This window comes from Nicotiana sylvestris, chromosome 2 (genome assembly GCF_000393655.2).
Source record: "Nicotiana sylvestris chromosome 2, ASM39365v2, whole genome shotgun sequence".
Classification (NCBI taxonomy): Eukaryota; Viridiplantae; Streptophyta; class Magnoliopsida; order Solanales; family Solanaceae; genus Nicotiana; species Nicotiana sylvestris.
The window spans coordinates 30,586,176-30,609,178 of record NC_091058.1 but is presented as its reverse complement, the minus strand read 5'-3'; the positions used below and the strand labels follow the sequence as shown (position 1 = coordinate 30,609,178).

General features: G+C 33.4%; 2 protein-coding genes across 4 annotated transcripts; both read right to left on the bottom strand.

Moving 5' to 3' along the window:
* Window positions 1–2,153: 2,153 nt before the first annotated feature.
* Window positions 2,154–8,688, bottom strand: LOC104235749 (uncharacterized). Its single transcript, XM_070164929.1, has 3 exons — window positions 8,593–8,688; window positions 6,255–6,452; window positions 2,154–2,387 (listed from the first exon to the last, which is right to left on the bottom strand). Exons 1-3 carry the CDS (start codon window positions 8,686–8,688, stop codon window positions 2,154–2,156), a joined length of 528 nt encoding a protein of 175 aa, XP_070021030.1.
* A 2,243-nt stretch (window positions 8,689–10,931) lies between these two features.
* LOC104235748 (uncharacterized) lies at window positions 10,932–15,747 on the bottom strand. Of its 3 annotated transcripts, none has more exons than XM_070167813.1 (4): window positions 15,645–15,747; window positions 15,424–15,555; window positions 11,814–12,013; window positions 10,932–11,657 (listed from the first exon to the last, which is right to left on the bottom strand). In XM_070167813.1, exons 2-4 carry the CDS (start codon window positions 15,511–15,513, stop codon window positions 11,399–11,401), a joined length of 549 nt encoding a protein of 182 aa, XP_070023914.1. In that variant the 5' UTR covers window positions 15,514–15,555; window positions 15,645–15,747; the 3' UTR covers window positions 10,932–11,398. The 3 variants fall into 3 exon arrangements, with proteins under 3 accessions (XP_070023914.1, XP_009787862.1, XP_009787861.1); XM_009789560.2 differs by having other exon boundaries at window positions 15,424–15,552; XM_009789559.2 differs by lacking the exon at window positions 15,645–15,747 and having other exon boundaries at window positions 15,424–15,635.
* Window positions 15,748–23,003: the final 7,256 nt, after the last annotated feature.

The window sequence follows — 23,003 nt, the reverse complement described above, 5'->3', positions numbered from 1 at the left end:
GGGGTCGGGTTTTGGTAATTTCGGGATTTGTGTCGTATTTTGATTATTTTCGCTTGGGCTTCGTTCCCTTAGCATATTTTGATGCCCTCGTTCTGATTTTGGATAGATTCGACGTGAGTGGAGGCCGATTCGAGGGGCAAAGGCGTCGCGAGCTAGATATTTGACCGGTTCGAGGTGAGTAATGATTGTAAATGATGTTCTGAGGGTTTGAAACCCCGGATTTGCACAACGTAGTGCTATATTGAGGTGAGGCACATGCTTGATGACGGCGTGGGGTCGTGCACTATTGGGAATTGTGACTTGGTCCATCCCGAGTGATGGTTTTACCGCGCATTTGACTGAAATCTATTTACTATCATCATTATTTGGGCTGAATGCCATATTTGGGCTTCGTGCCAACTATGTGAACCCTTCGGAGATTTTTATTGATTTTTTCTCACTGTTTTGACTTTATACTTGAACTCAGTCATGTTATTTTTCCACTATTTTCATACTCAGCCATGTTTACTCAATTTTAATGCTTAAATGATATTTTAAATGATGTTTGGGTTGAGAAACATTGTTTTACTATTGCCCGAGTGGCTTGTGAAGATTTTTTATTAAGGCTGAGAGCCTATGTCGTGAGAAAATATTTGTTACTGATTATGAGGCCGAGGGCCTGAGATATGTACGCTACGAGGTGGCTTGATTGATATGAGGCTGATGGCCTAGTGATGATGCCACGAGGTGGCTTGATATTGCGCATGGGACGTAAAGGGCCCCTCCAGGAGTCTGCACACCCCCAGTGAGTGCGGGTACCCATTGTGATGTGAGATTGAGCCCGAGGGGATGGTATTGTTCTGAGATATTGCCCGAGGGGCGGTTTTGTTGATACAGTGCCCGAGGGGCGAACCTTTACGTGGTTATTTTTCCTTAATTTCCTGTCAATTATTCTGCTTACTTGTTGAAAAAGAATTTTACTTATCTTTTAACTGGTTTACTATTTTTAAATGATTTTTCTGCTTCATTATCGAATGCCTTGTGCCTTACATGTTTTCTTGCTTTCAATCTTTATTTACATTTGTTACTCATTGAGTTGGAGTACCCACTTTACTCCCTGCACCCCTGTGTGCAGATTCAGGCGTTGCAGACCCTGCCAGTGCGAGTTGAGAGCTCCCGGCAAATATCGGAGTCCACGAGGTAGCTGATTGACGTCTGCAGTCCCGTGTTTCTCCTCCTTTATCATTTCTATCTCTTTTCAGACGTTTGTACTAGCTTATAGACTTAGCAGACTTGTATTATGATTTATAGATGCTCATGACTAGTGACACCCCGGTATCGGGCTGTGTTGGGTTGTTCTTCCGCATATTTATAATGTCATCCGCTACTTTGGTGTATTTATTAATGCTTAGGCTATTTTCTTATTGTTTAACTGTTTAAAAATGGAATTGGGTTTAACTGACTGGTCTTGTCTTCACGAGAGGCGACATCATGATCGGGTCCGGATATAGGGTCGTGACAGAGGGAAGTGGGACTAAAATAGTACGGTCATTTAAGCTAATGTGGCATTATTATTAGATTATTTAATTAAATTTAATGTCATGCCAAAAAAAAAATTATAGGATATCTTATAGTAGGTTTTAAGCTAGAATGGTTTTTAAGTGAGAAAGATGAAATTGAGTGACTTTTAGGTGATAACAAATAGAATAGTAACTTTCGTGAAATATACGTTTAGTTGGATAACCACCGGTGAAATTAATCTAGATTTAGAACTTCAAATTTGGTTTAAAACTCCAGTATAATCATATAAATGTTTGAAATTTCAATTCGCTATGCAGGAGTTAGGAGTTTCACATACAGAATTTCTCAAATTAATGGAATTTCGAAACCAACACCTATTGCTGGAATTGTTCCGCTTTTAATTGGGTATTTTTGTCCAAAACTTTTTTGTGTAAAAGAAGTGACTAAATGCTAGTAATAGTTTTTCAAATACTTACTAAACTCTAATCATAGGTTAAAAGTGTCTATTTGCTAATTTTGTCCAAGTTCTTCTTTTGCACTTATTTTGGTCTCCCTATTCCTCATCAACAATATAAGACATTTTCATAATTCTACGCATAAAATTTTTATAAGAGTAGAACCAAATTAAGTCCCTTTTCCTCGATGGATTATTTTCAGTTGGATGGATTCATCCTTATGCCACCATCCAATATATTACGAGGAATGGATCCTTCACCAGCTTTGGAGACGTAGCTGAAATAGAAAAGCGCAGAGAAAATGCCAGTTAAAACAATAAAAGCAACGCCACTACCAAATATTTCCTTTCTCAAAACCTTACAGGATGGGCTACGCTGTGTCAAGTAAGTCCTCTTAGACCACGTATAGTAGTGCTCCCCCCCAAGGGAACCCTGAAGGTTCTAGAAACAAATGTGTTCAGAAATTAGTATATACTTGTGTTAAGTGGCGGACCTAGAATTTTTACCAAGCGGCCAGTTCAAACATATGAAGAAGTAATGTATAAAGAAATAGGTTTTGCACCTTAAAAAACAAAAAGCAAAACGTGCAACTTAGGTATACTCCTTTCATATTATAGTTTCATTTAAAGGAAAAAAAATGTATAGGTTTCCGTTTCCTAATGAACGTAGATATAGCTTTATATAGGAAAATGGTTGTACTTGTTCTTGATCGGTTTCGAACCCAGGATCCCTTAAAAGAATTGAACTCACTTTACTAGCGAGGTGTGCAACTGTGCACTATGTTTAGGTCAAGTGGGTTCAACTTTCCGCCCCTATTCCGCGTGTTCACATATTTGATAAGATTGATTCTTTTTTACTCCCTCGGTTTTAATTTAGATGAGGTAGTTTGACTCGACTCGAGGCTTAAGAAAAAAAATACTTTTGAAATTTTTGGTCTTAAAAGTTTAAAGGGTAAAAGTTTTGTGGGGTCATGACACTTGTGTAGTTATTAAAGCTTCTCATTTAACATATATCCATTTTTTAAAAAACTTTTAACTTGTACCCACTTTTTAAACAACTTCAGCCCCCTTTCTCCTCCTCCTCCTCCTCCTCCTCAAAGTTTTATGTCTTCTTTTTCTAGAAGTAAGGTTCATCCGTATCTGATTCTTCTTATTTCTCCTGTGAGTCCTATAATTTTTCACGTCAATCTATACATCTGAAACAACCAATTTGCTTTTTTCGTCACTTCCTATCAAGTGACATGCATATATATACAACTGACTTCGTGATTTATTTGATTAATTACTACTCGTAATTACCTAATCTGGTAAGTAGCAGCAGTAAAAGTCATGAAACTACTCAGGCAAATAATCATACAGTTCTGTATAAGGACAAAAAAGTGAATGAATGAATGAATGGATTGAATCTGCCTCTCTAATTTCTCTGAGGATATTTACAGTGTTTCGTGGATCCTATGCAAAGTAAAGAATCTAACACAGTTTGCAAGTTTGTGGTGCAGTGTTCTCCTGCTGTCTCTAATTAATTTTCTTTCAGTTTGGTCAAGATTGTGTGGCAAATGAAATTATAAACAAACAAAAACTTCAGCTCTATAGCTGAAGTTCCCCAGTTACAAAGACAAAAACTTCCCAGTAACAAAATAAAAACTTCAGCTCTAGAGCTGAAGCTTACAAACAAAAACTTCAACTCTAGAGCTGAAGTTCGACAGTTACAAAACAAAAACTTCAGCTCTAGAGCTGAAGCTTACAAACAAAAACTTGCCAGTACAAACAAAAACTTCAGCTCTAGAGCTGAAGTTCGCCAATTACAAACAAAAACTTCAGCTCTAGAGCTGAAGTTCGACAGTTACAAAACAAAAACTTCAGCTGTAGAGCTGAACATCAGGCCCGACTACTAGAATGCTGAAGTTTTGCGTGATTACCTTTGCTACTTCAGCCTCGTATGCTGAAGTTATGCAAAAAAGCGGGTACGCTTGTAATTTTTTTTGCAAAGCGAACACAAGTTAAAACGTGACACAAAAAGTGGGTATAGATGCAAATGGCCCGAAAAATAAAGAGTTCAAAGTTGAATTGTTTCCAATTATAGAAATATGTTAGTCCTTTTGAAACAAACTAATAAAAAAATGTGTTGTCTAAATTGAAACAGAGGCGAGTACGTTATATTAAGGAAAACGGTGCTCCCTATTTTTTTTTGGGTGGTTATTATCCATTGTATCGTATTATTGTTATCCTAAAATAATATTTGTTTTGATTGTTTAGTTAAAATTGGTTGTATTGTATTGTTAAATTCATTGTTCCGGAACAATAAAAAGTCCCATTTTTTGAAACAACCGATTTGGTGTGGTGAGATTGTTTCCTATTTTTCTTTTCAATTATGCCATAACTTATTACTTTATAATTCTATTTGGGAAAATTTCACATAAGAACAACTGAGCTCCATGCTTTTCAATTTTGTAGCTCATATTTTAATTTACAACTAACTAGCCCAAAAACAATAGGCTAAGATTCAACATACAACTCAATAGGTTACTATTTAATTTTTAAAAAATATTACTCAAGCTTTTAAGTTAATTTTCGAATCAGTAACTGTGACTCAAATATTAGTTCAACAAACCAAATCTATTTGGATGCTGAAAATTAAATTTTTAACAAGCTTAAACATGTGGGTTTAAATTTCAAATTTGATTTTGTGAGAAATTTGGAGTGGGTGTTATTTAGACTTGTTAGAAATAGTATAAGGAGGTTGTATATAAAATTTGAAGTCATTTAATGGAGATTTGGACTGGTTATGAACAAGAATTGCAACTGAAAATCGTGGAAGAAGTTCGTCTACAAAGCTTGTATAAAGGTGTATAAAATTGTATAATAGTGTATAAGTTGTGTTTATACACTCATATACACTATTATACAAGATTATACATAATTATACAAAAAACTGACTTCGTCTTCTTCTTTGCGTCTTTTCTAAAATTTAACTCAAATCTACTCCAAATCACTTCAAACTAAAATTTTGAACTCCTTTTGATATTTTCAATCAATTGGAATAATACTCAATCCAAACAACTAACAAAATCAAAAAATCCTATTTTCGAAAGCAAAGCTTTGAATGGCCTTCAATGGTGGACTTCTACTCTTCAATTTTCTTACACTACAACCAGGTGACATAGGGTAAGAAGCAGCAATGGCGGACGGCCCCTTGATGCATATGTAGAATATGTGAGAAGAAGAGAGAGTGAAAGCAATGGTTGTGAGGACACATATTTAACTCCATAACTTTTAGAAGCAATGGTTGTAAGAACACATGCTTTGAATTTGCTAGTGCTTTCAAAATACGTGCAATATAGGCTAGGTTGGATAAAACTTAAAAACATGGGCCATTTTTTATTATAATGTGAAGTCATGTGTATTTTCTTGTAATTCTTTCATTCTATTTTATCCTTTACTTTTTTATTTTTATTTTAACTCCAACCTATAACCTAACTCTTATTTCCTTCTGCCGCTTCCAACTTCAACGTCAGGTATAGGTTTTGCCTTCCTTTTGTTTCATTCTTTCTTCTACTTTGATTTGTAATTCCAATTCTAAATAACTTTATCTCCAATTAGCTGTATAGTATTGGTTGTTTTCAAGTATCTAAAGTTTTATTATTTATCTTTTTTCTGCTAACTTCTTCGTTTATTTCTTTATCATCATTTTTTTTATTCTAATAATATGAGTATTTCATTATAGATTATATGTCACGTTGTTAGATAACTTTAATGTTATACACTTTAAGTTATGGATTATATGTCATGTTGTTAGGAAATATTACTTATGATCTAAATTCTGAATGAAGTATACTTAACATTTTGTTTTTATTTTATTATTATTATTATTACGATCTAATTATGAATATAGTTTACTTATTATTATTTTTAATATTATTAACTTGTTTCACTAATTTCAATAGAATTTGCATGAATTTAATTGCTTAATTTTTATATAAGACATAATTGGTGATAAATTAGTAGAAAGAGGTTTTCTTAAATTATTTTTATGTGTAATTTTTGATAAATTAAATATTTCAAAAACAGTTAAGGGTATTTTCGTAAACTTATTAGTTACAGTACATTACGATATAGTCAAACGAAACAGCAAAATATTACTTAACAACAACAAACAATATAATTTATTCAAATATTATATTCATAAAACGATACAATACAATACAATACAATACAATATGATACATTGTAAAACGATGGGTAACAATAATCCAAATAAAGTGTTAGTTGGCAAACACCAAAATGCAGCGGAGAAACGTACCAGCATGATAAATAAGACAATTGCCCATTTTCTTGATTTTCCTTTTTGTAGTGCCCTCCCACAGCATAAACATCGACTAGCCACCGTTATGATAAGCTGACTAGCGGAAAGGAATAACAACGAAACCACACGAAAACCAGTTCCAGTGTCTGATAAATACAGACAATTAATTGCCCTATCACGTCCGCCGGTAGTTATCTGAAAAGAAAAAAAAACAAAATTTATATTTACTGAAAATATATATACTTTAAAAACTTTCCTCAACTATAAAACCATTAATCTTATAGCCAAAAGAGCTACTTCCGAAATGCACTAAAGCTGAGCAATTAGAATATATAGCCAAAGGCATCTAAGTCACCAAAGCCTCAGCATATACAATAATTTTACATATACAAAACAATAAAAATTGAGCTAGCTGCCGGAATAATATTTGTTCTTAACTTATTTTCCAACACAACTTTTTCGGCTTTTCACATTTTCATTTGCACTTGTTGTTGAAAATGCAAGGACTCCTTGTTTATAAAGTGGAATACATTATAGTATTAACAAGGAGTGCAACCAAAGAAGCTCAAATTTCTTAGTGAGCAAGAATTACTTGTACAATATGAGCACTAGAAATTGAATAAGCTGCCATCTCTAATTTCTTAGGCCTCGTATGGATATGAGTCATGCGCAGGAATTTCAACTTGGTCAAGAATTGCCACTACTTAATTTAAAACACTTTTTCCTCTTTTGGAACAATGGACTGAACCTGAGTCAAAATGTAATGAGAATATACCAATATTCACAAAGTTTTATGTAAACCGAACAAACGATTTATGAATATCTTAACAATCTTGCACTATTTCAGAGCTAGATTATTTTTTGTTAAGAAGAAGTATTATAAAGAGTTAGAGTTGTAAGATAAGAAGTAAGAAACAATATAAACACGGTATATTTAAGAGAAAATGACACTGTATAGCTGCTATGAAAATAATAGCCGAAAAATATTTAATATAAATAAGATAAACCTAACCAAGTGAAAGGTAAGGTGTCCAAAACAGTTACGAGACCAACAATTTTTAATTAATAAATGTTTGGTAGTAGAAGATAGGAAAAAATTTGAAATGATCACAATTCACAAGGGATAGAGGTTGCAAAAAACAGAGGATATGTTTGTAGAAGAGCTTCTCACAAAGAGCTCTGCTCCATTTGTTGTCTAGCTGCCCAGAATAAAAATGGTAGTAGTATTAACTGCAAATATCAACTTAATTAATATTGCTTCAAGCTTTATGTATTTGATTGTTTGTTTTAAGGTTTTATTTTTCTTCTGTAATGAATATATAGATAGAGAGAGTGAGGGTTTGTACGCATCAGTTTAATTAATGATATTTATCTTTCATACCATAAAAAAAGTGAGGATTGAAAATGGTTTTTTATTTTTTTTATTTTTTAATTTTTAATTTAGTCAGTATAGAAGACTTTCACTTGCTCAATATTGAGTGTGAGATACACAGTTTACCATGTAAGACATGGGTCTCTGCAAAATTTTGTACAATATGAATATAATTTTAGTGGCGATCCCAAAAGTAGGTCTATATGAAAATGCACTACGAGGAAGTTACTAATTCACTTGAATCTATATAGTCCAAGAGAAAAAATTAGTGAAAAAAATCAAATTTAGATACTCCAAAAAATCATAAATTTATAAATGATCCAAGGCCTCCTTTTTAGATTTCGTTGTAGGCCACCGAAAAAAGAGGTATTATTATTTGTAACTCGTGTCAGAAATTATTTATATTTAGTAGTCGAAAAAACTGTATAAAATTTGTATATAACATACAAAATATATATATATAAAAAAGAATATATATTATTTTTATTATTATTTTAAGAGCGGTTATACAGTATTATTTTCGCAATAGGAGGTGAAAGTGTGCAAGCTTGGCTGGTATACCTTTTATATAAAAAGTCAAAATTGCCTTTACGGGGCATGACCTGCTTAATCAAAATCCAAAAGAACCCTTTCAACCTCTCAGCTAAACTTTCTTTCCTTTTATTATTAAAAAAATTATTAAATTAAATCATTTCCTAGACACCACCACAACAAGCTAAAAGCCATGTAAAATTAATCCAATTATCTTCAACTTGGGATAGGCTTGCTTGTGTTATTTCATAACCACTATTCATTGTTATTTGATAAATGTACTATTTATAGTGTAGTAATAATTGAGGTTGAGGATTTACCCCCTAAAATAGCCAATAATTTGAGCATGGCATTCAATTTTTCAACATACCAACCCAAAATAAAATACCTCAATGCATCATATAATATACCATATACTGAAAAATAACTCACTGTCAGAGTGCCCCTTTTCTTCTCAGCAGCAACAGCAAGTCCAAAAGCTATTAGATCAAACGCAAAAACCACAACCAGCAACAGTGTTGAAGCCATCTTACCTATTACCAACTTTATCTTTTTCCTCAATGCAACCAAAATCAACCCCAAAGAGAAATATATTTATTGGCTAAGAAAGACCAAGACTTGACTTTAAAAAAAAAAGAAGGTATTACTGTTTAGCTCGCGCCAGAAACTATTTATATTTGTTAGCCGAAAAAATATAATAAAATTTGTATCTTTGTATATATATACATTGTGTATGTTATATATAAAAATTATACAAATTTTATATATTTTTTCAGCTATTATTTTTACAACGGTTATACAATATCATTTTTCCAAAAAAAGTGGGGCTCTTTTTTATTTTTATTTTACTCGCTTAAAGGAACTTAAACAACAAGTAAAATGAAAGCCGATTACAATATTCAAAACTTGGAGAAAATTTGGCCCCTTTTTATTTATTTTCTCTGTATCTTGTTTTTACTGTTTCTTAGACTTTTTTACTACTCTTGTTGTTGTTACTGCTTCTTAGACTTTTTTACTACTGCATATATTTTCTCTGCATTGTTGTTTGCTTTGAGCCAAGGATTTATTGGAAACAGTTTTTTTACCTACATAAGGTAAAGTAAGGTTGCGTACTTTCTATCCTCTATAGACCGTACTTGTGAGATTACATTGGGTATGTTGTTGTTTATTTCTCTCCTTCTCTTTTCTTTGCTCTTGTGGACCTAAGGCTTGTATGAGAGAGCACATGGGACTAACGTGTTTTTGGGACTGATCAAGAGCCTATGGCCATGTTTAATCTCATCGAGGTAAGAGGTGTTTTGTCTCACTGAAGAAATAAGTGTATAGAAATTACTCCTACGGAAACAAAAAGCTACACCCTTGAAGAAAGACGACATCCAACATCAAGTCAAGCATACGAGGTACCTTACAGAAATGTCCCAAAAAATTCCAATTTACCAACATCTAGCCATTAATTATACATTTATTAAAATTAACCAAACACATATAGAAATTAAAAACACAAATAAATAAGGTTTGTTCTCTTCAAGAATCATAAACAAAAATCTCCTTCCATATTTTTAAGCGTGCTTAGCAATATTAGATGCAAGACGGAAAGAAAAATTTTGTGGATGAGATAGCAAATAAGGTAATGAAATACAAAAAAAAAATATACAAGATTCCAAAAATCTAAGCAAAAAATGACTTTTTTCAATGGGTATGGTTGAGATTCATTGAAAACATATAGATGAGTCAATATACAAAATTTGAGAAAGATTGGAGGTGATTTGGACTGATTTAGTATCAAAATTCGTAGTTAAAATCGAGTTCAAAAAATTCTTCTGCGACAAATGTAGCAAACATGTATCACGCATGTATCTCACACGTAGGTATACATGGATATACATGTGATACACATTTGATATAAATATGATATATGTTTGATACACAGTGTGATACACATATCATTTTTTTTCATGTTCATTTTCTACTTCAAATTTTCAATTCAAACTACCTCAAAACTCCACCAAATCATTCCAAAACTGAGATTCAAGCTCCTTAAGATGTACCCAATCTATTCTAATAACACTCACTCAAAAGAAAGCAAAATTTTGACCTTTTTTTTGCTACAAATAGCTAATTAGCTAATATTGGTAATATTTTAGGAATTGGCCAGTTTTATAATAAGCTACTTATAAATGGGCATACCTGGTATAGAGCTGTCAAATTTGGCCCAAGCCCAAATGACCAGCCTAATTCGTCTAAGGCTGGGTTGGTTATTGACCCGCCTATTTATTGAATTCAACCTATCTTGACCCAACTCATCTCAACCCATTTAAAGTTGAGCTGATTTTTAGCACAAATTGATTCATGAGTAACTTTGCTAAAATACTTTAGAAATAATTTTTTTTTGTATATATGACCATAACAAAAGAAAAAAAATCTTATTTAGTAATTATACAATTCATATAAAAATAACACATATTAAGTAAAACTTGATAAGAGTTGGGCGGCTTGGGCTATGACCTAAATTTTAGCTTATTCTTGACTCAATCCATCTTAGCCCAAGTAACTTTTGGGCGGGTCAATGACTCAAACCGTTTTGACCCACCCAAAATCGACCCAGCCCGCCCATTTGACACCCCTAGCCATGGACTTGGGTATTCGCTAGATTAGTCCAACTTACAAATGTTGAAGTTGGTAACCCTTGCCTATACTTGGAAATAAACTAGAAACAGAGAACTGCCAATGAGTAAAGTACACAATAGTAATGGAAATCAACCAGAAAAGGATGAGTGAAGTCGAAGAAATTCCATTCTGTTCTAATTGTTCCAGCGGAGAATATGAACCAGAAACAGCAGAATCAGACAAGTCCGAGAAAACCTAGATTATAATGAATATGCTAGCACAGAATGGAAAATGGCAGCAGGAATAATAGAATCAATCCTAGTTTCTAAGGGGGACATCGCAGTTTTCCTCCAAGCAAAACCCTGTTCTACAACATTGTACATAAGAATTAACGAGTAGCAAGCAATACCTATCTAAATCTATATCCCTACTCAACAATTTTGGTTTATGATGAAGGATGCACATAAGTCACGACACATAATTAGAATCTCTAACTCAGTAAATCAAATCACCAACCGATCAGGGATAAGTATACCACATAACCAATATAACGTCTTCATAATTCCACGCATTCAAGGTCAATGCAAAGTTTTGTGAGTGTAAAACCAAAGTTTCCTTTTCCTCAATTGGTTCACTTGAACGCGTTCATCCTTATGCCACCATCCATTCTAGGAGGAATGGATCCTTCATCTGCCTTGGAGTAGCTGACGTAGAAAAGCTCAGAGACAATGCCAGTGAAAACAATAAAAGCAGCGCCAGCACCAAAGACTCCCTTTCTCAAAACCTCACAGGACGGGGGATGTTGTGTCAAGTAAGTCCTATACTTTGTATGGTAGGCATTTCTAACGGAACCCGCCAGTAAGCACACTTCGGCAATAAAGAAGGTGACCCTGAAAGGTCCAGAAACAAATATGTTCAGAGACATAAATTTGATTCTCACATATTTGACAAGATTCTTACACACATCAGCGAAATCATTTATTTCCCTACTCCGGCTAGCAAACACCAAAATGCAGCTCATGAACCATGTTTAAGGAGAAACATACCAGCAGGTGATAAATAAAAGAATAGCCCATGCTCTTGACTTTCCTGGTCGCAGCGCCCTCCCACAACATAAACATCGGCTTGCCAACATTATGATTAGCTGACTAGCCAAAAGGAATAAGAATGAACCCACACCTAAGCCAGTTGCAATATCTGATTCATACACACAGTAATTATACTCTGCATCTTTCCTGATAGTTGCCTGAAAATAGAACCCAAAAATTAATTTTATTATAAATTTACTGACATATATACTACAAAGATTAAATAACCTTATAGACAAAAGAGCTTGTCAGAAATGTCTTCGTATTAAACTAAACATAAGCAATTAGCACAAATCTTGAATTTTATCAATCACTTCTTCTCACTGCTCTAAGATCTCCTAAAGTTTCCTCATAGCTGAGTTAGGCATATATCAAGCACTCGTTCTGAGATAGGATCAACCAATTAACTTAACCCATGAAGTTGGATGTGAAATTATCTCTGGTCACACCTATAGTTCTGTTCACGTGCTAATATTTATTTTTCGAAATGGTAAATTCTTATTGATAAACAGCACTAAGAATGTGCTTGTGTCAAAAGTGTGAAGACAAAAGTATACCCTATCTAAATCTACAGGGATTTTAAGAGCTCTAAGATAGATTCAGCTTTATTTGCAAGTTCCATTCTACACCAAAAGAAAAACAAGAAAATGCTGTTGGATTTATCCTCTAGACGTGACTGTGCTTATCTTCAAAGCATCTCAAGTTCCTCTATTTACAAGCTTTCCACCAGATAAAATGTGACTGTGCTACCAGAATGCTTCTAGATCTAAATGTTTGATTGACATATCGAAAAGGCATCTAAGTCACCAAGACCTTCATTCGGGTTACAATATCGACATCATATCATGACAAGCTTCAGCATATGCAGTTCTTTTTCCAATAAGTAAACCTCAGCATACACATAACGATAAAAAATGAGCTAGTTGCCGGAAAAATATTTGTTCTAAACTTAATTTCCTCCATAACTTTTTCGGCTTTTCACATTTTCATTGGCACTTAATGTTGAAAAATGCAAGGACTCATTTTTTTTGTAAAGGTACACAATATTAACGATGAATGCAACCAAAAGAAAAGAATGCTCAAAGAACATACATCTAAAGATTATTATCCAAATATATTCTAAGGTGAGCAAGAATAACTGGTACAACGAGCACCAGATGTCAAATAAGTTGTTATCAGTTTGTAATCCTCGTATTGATCTCACTCATGCACAGCAACAACAACAACAACAACAACAACATATTCGGTGTGATCCCACAAGTGGGGTCAGGGAGGCTGGGGTGTACGAAGACCTTACCCCTAACTTGTGAGGTAGAGAGGTTGTTTCCTATAAACCCTCGGCTCAAAAAAAATATTTACAAAACAAGTTTAAAAAATACAAGAGTAAAAAAGCTATGATAGAATACTAGTTTGGTCAAAAATTGAAATATTAATTTAACGCAATTATTCCAATTATGGAACAGTGGACTGACCCTGGGTTCTCAAAATGTACTGAGACCAATATACCGAATGTTTTAAGTAAACCGATCTATGGTGAATATCTTAACAATCTTGCACTATTTCAGAGCTGGATTACCCTTGTTAAGAAGTACTATAAAGAGTAAAGAGTTTTAGGATAGAAGTAAGATCTAATATATATACTGCAAGTTTAACTCCGATAAAAAGCATGACAGCAAAGAGATGTTGGAAGGGAAAGTGGCACGTAATACAGACAATGTAGATATATCTGCTCAATCTTCAAGCAGGAAGGCGCAATACATGAATTATAGCACAAAGGATTAAACTATGTTGGCCAAGTGTCAGAGTGGTACAAGCATGTTCTGGAATAAAGAGAAACCTAACCAAGTGAAAGGCTAGGTATCCAGAACAGTTACGGGATCAGCAATGTTACAAATGTGTGGTCGTACAAGATTGGACAAAATTAGAAATGATCACATTGGATGGTGGTTGCAAGTAATATACACAGAGTAGAAGAGAAGGTTATATGGTTTAGTCATATCCTATATAGACCTCCAAATGCACCAATCTATAAGTGTGACACTAAATATATGGTACTAAAAAGGAAAGAGGTTGATCTAAGATCACATGCATGGGAAGCTGTCTATAAAACCTACAGTTTCTAGTAATCAACGCAGACTTAGCAAGGAATAAAACATAGTGGAAGCAAGGATCCATATAAACAATACTGGTCAGACTAAACCTTAGTTCTTGTTGTTACGCTTACACTAGATCCGGGTAGGGATAAGTGTATACGGGTAAGTCTAAATTTAGAAAACCTTCAGCTGTAGAACACCTCAATTTGCCTTGCAGACATTACTTACTACTAAACGGAATGAGACCAAGCATAGGTGAATAAATAGAGGACTGATGTAGCCAAACCCAAGAAGTTTGGATTGCATTGTATTTGATCCATTGATTGATAAACATGGTAAAAGTTATTATTTTTTAGTCTTCTGATAAAAATAAGACTATAATTTGGTAGATTATCTAATGTTATTTTGTTCTCCTTTCCTCTGCATGCTATAAATTTTGGAGCTTATCTAACACAAGTATAAATCACTAGAGATGGCAATATAAGAATCAATTCAGCTTGCTTGTCAAATCCAGCATCATCTATATACCGGATTAATCTAGTCATGCACATCCGCAAATAACAAAACAACCTCAAACGAGGTGAACAGACTTTACACAGTATTACAGTCTTTTTCATACTCTCATCAACATTGTTCCTCTGTCCTACATTTTGTATCACGAGCGGAGCCAAAAGGAAAGATATAGGTTCTGCTGAACCCAGTACCTTTAGTCTAAACATTGTATTTCATATTAAGAAATTCACTAAATATGTAAAAATAATTAAATTTAGAACCCAGTTACTACCACCTAATATTATTATCCTAAAATTTCGAACCCATAAAGTTTAATCCTGGCTCCGCCTTTGTTTTCTATGCATATATATACACACAGACACACACAGTGGCGGAGCCACATGCACCCAAGGGGGTGTCAGACACTCCTTTGTCGGAAAATTACATTGTTTAGCTCGGTAAATTTTAAAAGAATATGTATATATACTATATAATGACACCCCTTGACTTCTTGGTGAGTTTGTTTCTTTATATTTTGACTCCCCTTAATAAAAATCCTGGCTCCTCATGTACTAGGCCAGTAATTGTCTCTAGAGGAGCATCACCCTGCTTGTTCAAAATTCAAAAGAATCCCTTCAACCTCTCTGCTAAACTTTCTTTACTTTTTTTTTTTAATTGTATTAAATCAACTTCTGGGTCCTTCCCTGGACATCAACTCAACAAGCAAGAAAGTAGAAACTATGTATCCAATTATCTTCAAGCTGGGTTAGGCTTGCTTGTGTTATTTCATAACGACTGTTCATAGTGTACAAAGAGTTTTAAGGGTTGAGATTTTGTAACCCTAAAATAGCTAGTAATAATTTGAGCATGGAGTTCAATTTACCAACTCAAAATACAAAGACCCCAATACAATATATATATATATATATATATATATATATAATATGATAGTGAATGCTAAAAGAAGGAGAGAAAGAACTCACAGTGGCTCTTCTCTGCTCAGCAGCAACAGCAAGTCCAAAAGCAATCAGATCAAACACAAAAACCACTACCAGTAACAGCGTTGATGCCATCTTCCTATTACCAACTTTATCTTCTTCTTCTTTTGCTCTCTGCTACCAATTAAATAGCGTAACTTTATTACTATATAAAAGAATGTTAGATGCGTATACGTAAGTTAGAAACAGAACATAGACGAGCATACCAAAAAAAAAAGGAAAAGAGTGGAAGTATATTTGAATTAATTAATGGGGTACTTGTTGAGTAAGTAAAGCTATGGAAGGAGGAACATGTCCAAATTACTCTTTTCTTTTTCTGCTTTGTATACTCAGCTAGCTTTCCTCATTCTTTATACTGCTACTTTTTATTTTTATATTTCTCTATTCTTTTTAATTAAAGGCGGAGCTAAAATTTTAACTTTATGGGTTCTAAATTTTCAAACAACGATTTTAAGAGCTACTAAGTGGATTCTAAATTTAATATTTGTATATATTTAATGAATTTATTAATACAAATATACTATTTGAGTAAATGTTACTTGGTTTGGCCGTACTTAAACTTGTACCTCCGACCCTGTTTCTAGCATGCTATACCCTAGGAAAAAGCAGTATATAGAGCTCTGCTACAATATTCCTTCCCAATTCCCATGCTAAACCAACTATAGGATTTAAGTTACTTAAAGATTTTTTTACATTAATCCGTAATTTAACCAAATGATATCAAGTTTGTTATCTTTTCTTATCAGATTATAAATTAGTATTTGCTATAAAAATTTGTCCATAATTTTTGTTGGTAAAATACATTATATTACTTAAATATGATTAAATTAAAGAAATATGTGTGCAAACACATAACATGTAGTATTTAATAATATCGTATAATCATTAAATGAGAATAAATTTTCATCATCCTTAGTCCTTACAAATTTAGTTGTAGAAAGTTACTGTTTTGGTCTTTAAATAAAGTGGTCACGGTTCCAGTAAAGGAAAACTAAAGTGGTCACGTGTTTTCCACCAGGTGCAATGAAGCGTCCAACCAATCTTTGTTTCTTTTTGACTTCTTTTCTAATTTTAGAGGCTGAGACTACACCCCTTTGACATCTTTCAAATTTTATCGGCTAATCTTTGCAAAAGTTTTTGAATTTGAATAAAGAGAAATATTGGAGAAACTTTATTAAAGAATATACATGATTGACCTATGAGACGTTATATGTTATGCTATTTGAATGGAAGGCCTAATCAGAGGCGGATCTATGATTTAATGATTACGGGTGCTATTACTTTTGATGCAAACCAACTATTAGTAAAGGAGATTGAACTATAGTGTATATTTAGTCGGTTCTATCTGTTTGACTTAATATGATTCGATTTGATCCATTTTGAATTAGTTTAGTTTGATTGATAAGTTTTTTTATATAAAAATAAATATGTTATCATTAAACCGAATAAGTTTTGTCCAATTCGATCTAATTCTCTTGATTCAAATTCAACTGAATAATGTGACTGAAAAATATAAAACAAATAAAATTTTAAATAGCAAATAAACCCATTAACCTACATATAACTAGATTAATATTGTTTTGTATCTTTAGATTTTTTATTTCAAGTAGTAATAAAGTTCATTTACCAGTGTGACTAAACTAGTAATGCCATTACCAAAAAAAAAAAATAGTAGTGCCACTTTCTCCAATAACGAGCCCATCAACTTGTTTAGCAACAGCATTAACCCTTGGGAAAACTTACACAAATGTTTCAAATAAGTCTCAACTTATCAATCTTTAACCTAGGGCTGCTCGGTGGGCCAGGCCTGAACCAGACCGGGCCGGGCCCGCGGTCCTAACGGGCCTGGTGGGCCGGGCCTGGTGGGCCTCCTGAGCCCGTCACGGGCCGGTCTTCAAGTTTGAGCCCACGAGCCCGGGACCGTTTAGCCCGGGACCGTCAGGAGGGCCTGGGCCGGTCCTGGCGGGCCCGACGGCTATTTATTTTTTTTAAAAAAAAAAATTAAAATTCACCAACGGCCATATTTAAAATCTAGCCGTTTGGGCTGAAAATATGACCGTTTTTAAGTTTAAAAAATGGTCATTTTGCCCCCAAACTTTATTTTAACCCCAAACTTTATATAATTACACTTTTTCCCATTTCTCAACTATAAATACCCCCTCATTCTTTCATTTTTATTCACCAATTCATCAATATTTCTCAATCTCTCTCAAACTCTCTACTGCAATTACTTAATTTATTGTTGAAATTTCGTGAAAAATTGTGAAGTTGTTGAATTGAAGTTTTCAAGTGTTCAACGATTTTCAATTTTCAAGAAGTTGTTCGGCAATCCGGTAAACTCGTTTCAACTCTTACGTTTTTAGAATATATTTTTGTGTGGTTTAGTTTGCATAATTATAATTAATATGGCATTTACTTTGAAAAAAATGTTTGGTAAAGGAAAAGATAAAACCGGTGAAAGTAGTGGCCAACCAACTACCCTTCCCCCGGCTCCCCGACCTAGAAAAGATAAGCAAGTTGAAAGTAGTCGCCAACCTAGACGTCCTCCTCCTTCCGTAATTCTTGATAGTGATCACCCTTGTTTTCAATTTACCGATAGTGAATTTTATCATAATGTTGCACCAGGTGAAAGATTAGATGATGAAATTATGAATGCTCTTTATCCTAATGAAACCATCTTAGAAAATAATGAGGAAAATGAGGATGATGATGAAACCCAAGCACCGGATTTAGATGATACACCTACTAGTCCTCTTAATAACCCAACTGATGCACCGGTCGACCCACCTGTAGAAACTCCTACTTTTAATAGAGAACCTGCTAAACGCCTAGAAACATCATTAGTTTGGAATTTTTTTACTCAAGTAAGAGAACAAAATAAGGCTAAGTGTAAAACTTGTGGGAAATTAATGGTGCATAAATATACTGGAGACCGTAGCGGCACGGGTAGTTTGACTAGGCACATAAAAACACACCCTAGAGATAAGGCTAGATTTTTTCAAATGAAAGCGCAACTAGAGGGGACAAGTGTAGATTCTGCGGTTAACCCTAGTACAGGTTCAAATCTAGTTCAACCAGGAATTAACACTGTCACCGGAGGTATTTTATATTACGATCCAAATAGAGATCGTGAAGAATTAGCAAAGATGATTACTGTTATGTGCTTACCTTATACTTTTGCATCTAATCCTAATTGGGTTCATTATATTAGAAGAGTTTTTAATCCTACTTATAAAGGTTGGCCTCGCGCAACAGTTAAGAGTGATATTTATAAATTCAAACATGAATATGAACAATATTTGCGGTATTTATTTACTCATATACCTAATCGGATTTCTATTACTACTGATATTGGTAGAAGTGGTAATGATTGTGATTATCTAACTGTTACAAGTCATTGGATAGATGAGGAATGGATAATGCAAAAACGCATAATTGCATATAGAATAATTAATTCGCGTCACACAGGTAAGTTTATAGCTAACACTGTTGCAGATATTTGTAGATATTTTTGCTTTAGCGATAAAATAATGGCAATTTCAATGGATAATGCTTCTAGTAACACCAGTGCTATAGGCATGCTTACAACAACACTAAATCCTGCATTTACTAATATTTTCCATGTTAGATGTATTTGTCATATTTATCATTTAATTGTCGGTGATGGTATGCGAATATTAAACATAGAAATTGAAAAGGTTAGAATGGCTCTTAATTGGCTTTTTTATTCAAACCGTAGAAGTAGACTTAGAGAGTATTTTAAAAAATGTGATGAATATGGCCTTAGAGAAAGAAAGGTTCCTAAACCTTGCCCGACTAGATGGAATTGTATGTACGAAAGTTTAGTAGTAGCATATGAATATAGAAACCCAATTAATGCAACGTTTAATTCTCGGGTAGGTGGTGAGGATGATGATGAAATGCTTACCACTCAAGATTGGACTAATGTTAAAATTCTTTTAGATTTTTTAGAACATTTTCAAATTGCTACAAATGCATTTTCTGGGCAATATTATCCTACTATTTCAAACTGTTTAGTTTATATTGCAGCACTATCTGATTTGTTTGTTGAATTTAGTGAGGGTGGGGATATTTATGAACTTGCTATAAATGAAATGAAACAAAAGTTTAAAAAATATTTTTTTCCTATCCCTCCTATTTATGGTCTTGCTGCAATGCTAAATCCTACAATGAAATTGGGAGGTCCTCATTTTTGGTATTCAAATATTTATAAGGCTTTAGATCTTTCAAATGAGGAAATTGCGACACTTGCAGATGCAAAAGCTTCAATTAAGATTAATGCTCAAACAGTTTATAATGCTTATCAACTTGCCTTAGAGCATGCTAGGCCAACTATTCCAACCCCTACTTCGTCTAGCTCACAATCGTCTAAAAGAGTTGCGGGCTTAAAAGCTCTTAAATCTTGGACGGAGTTCAGGGGGTCTCAAGGTGAAAATTATGATGAAACTTCACATCTAAATGAGCTTCAAGTTTATTTGTCTCAGGGACTTGAAAAGGAGAATCCAGACGGCTCTTTTGATCTTTTGGAATGGTGGAAGGCAAGGGAAAAACATTTTCCTGTTCTTGCAAGGATGGCTCGGGATATTTTATCAATTCAAGCTTCAACTGTTGCATCAGAGAGCGCTTTCAGTCAAGCAAGACTGCAAATAGGTGATCATAGAGCGTCTATGAGGGATAGCTTGGAAAAATCAGTATTGTTTAGAGATTGGATCCGCTCGGAAAGAAGAAACTTTGGAATTGCAGAAGCACAACCGGCGATAGATGAAGCTTATGAAGAAATGATAGCGGAACTTGCGGAGGATTCGGCTTCGCCCGGAAGTGGTGATGAACAAGCTTCTTTTCCACCACCACCAACGCAACCTCCTCCGAACCTTGAAGGATTTATGAGATTTGTTAGAGATAATACATAGAATAATATGTAACTTGTATTTTGGCACATCTTCCTTAGTTTTTTTTCCTTCTAATGGTGGTATTAGTACCTTGTTGTGCTCATTCCATTGGGGGAAGGATGACTAAGAAAGATATGCCATTTTTGGTAATAAAATTTATTGCTTCTACCCATGAGCTTCTTTTCGCAATATTTCTTTGTCTATACTTAGAATTATTTATAAGCTACAATATATACATAATATACAATATATATACTACAAGAAAATATATAAGAGAATATATATACATAAGATACAATATAATATACTACAAGAAAATATATTATGCGAAAATATATACATAATATACAATATATATACTACAAGAAAATATATAAGAGAATATATATACATAAGATACAATATAATATACTACAAGAAAATATATTATGCGAAAATATATACATAATATACAATATATATACTACAAGAAAATATATTATGCGAATATATATACATAAGATACAATATATATACTACAAGAAAATATATAAGAGAATATATATACATAAGATACAATATAATATACTACAAGAAAATATATTATGCGAAAATATATACATAATATACAATATATATACTACAAGAAAATATATTATGCGAACATATATACATAAGATACAATATATATACATAAGATACAATATATTATGCGAAAATATATACATAATATACAATATATATACTACAAGAAAATATATTATGCGAACATATATACATAAGATACAATATATACATAAGATACAATATATTATGCGAATATATATACATAAGATACAATATATATACTACAAGAAAATATATAAGAGAATATATATACATAAGATATAATATAATATACTACAAGAAAATATATTATGCATGACAATTTAGTGTTTTACTATTGTTTTGTTATTTTCTTTTTCGTCAATCACTTTAATAATTAGATATACATATATACTACATATATATTTTTAATATAGCCATGATACTACAAGAAATTGCCTTTTAAAAAAAAGCCCGCTAGGCCCGCGAAGCCCACGATCCCGGCCCGTTAAGCACAGGACCATGTGGGCTTAGGCCCGTCACGGGCCGGTTCCACCCATTGAGCCCACGAAGACCGGGACCGCCAGAGCCCAGGACCACGAAGCCCGGGACCGCGAGGCCCGGCCCGTTAGGCCCACTAAGGCCCGGGCCCGGACCAGAATATAACATTACTTTAACCATTAGTCATAGACTTACTAAAACTAATTAAGTACATATAAAAATTGAAAAACCAAATAAATAAGGTTCTTTCTCTCAAAGAATCACATGCAAAAAACTCTTTCCATATTTGAGCGTGATTAACAACATTAGAGTAAGACGGAAAGGAAATTTCATGGACGAGGTAGCAAATAAGGTGATGAAATACTAAAAAAAAATACAATATTTCAAAATTCTAAGCAAAAAGGAACTTTTTCAACGGGTATAGTTGAAATTCATTGAAAACACATAGATAAGTCAATATACAAAATTTGAGGAAGATTGGAGGTGATTTGGACTGGTTTTGTATCAAAATTTATAATTAAATCGAGTTCAAAAAATTCTTCTGCGACACATGTATCAAACATGTATCACGCATGCATCTCACACACAGGTATACATAGATATACATGTGATACACACTTGATACAAATATGATACATATGTGATACACAATGTGATGCACATATCATTTTTTTATGTTCAATTTTTACTTCGAATTTTCAATTCAAACTACCTCAAAACCTCACCAAATCATCCCAAAATTGAGATTGAAGCTCCTTAAGATGTACCCAATCTATTCTAATAACACCCACTCAAAAGAGAGCAAAAAATTTGACCTTTTTTGATACAAATAGCTAAATGGCTAATATTAGTAATATTTGGCTAATATTAGTAATATTTTATAAATTGGCCAATTTTTGTAATGAGCTACTTATAAATGGACATAGCCGGTAGTTCCCCCTTAACCCTTTGTTGCCTGCAGAATACAAATGCCCGCATAATTAATGTGTTAAAACCATTTTCGTACAAGTTGAGGTAAATGTCTAAAGCAAATATCGAAACTATATCCAGTATATTTTCTGTTTGTTTTAGAAATAAGCTAGTACTTTCGTTACAGTTCAACAGTCCAGGGATTGCCCTTTTTCCACCATAATTTTCTACACGAGTGGATGCGATTTTCATGAATTGGAACATCTCTTTTATATCTTAGAAACCACATAACGCACAAAAATATAAATTATTGTGCATGTTTGCTTGTCACCAATCTTCTTAAATATGGCAGCAAGTTCTTGCATTTTGTTCACTACTTCATCAGCATTTTGTTAACTAGCCAAAAACCTCTTTATTAACTAGCCATGCAACAAAATTAGGATAGAAAGCAGCTGAGTAATCCAGCATTTTGTTCACTACTTCATCAGCATTTTCAGCATAAAAGGAGTGCAAATGCACACAGCAGGACAAGTCAACACTAGAAAAGCAATACTTAACTCTGTTTCAAATTAAAAGTAAATGTACAATGTCATCTCAGCATTTCATAAACATCTGAATGATTCTGAAAATATATAAAAAATAATAATAATAATAATAATAACTCCAACAATGGACACTAAT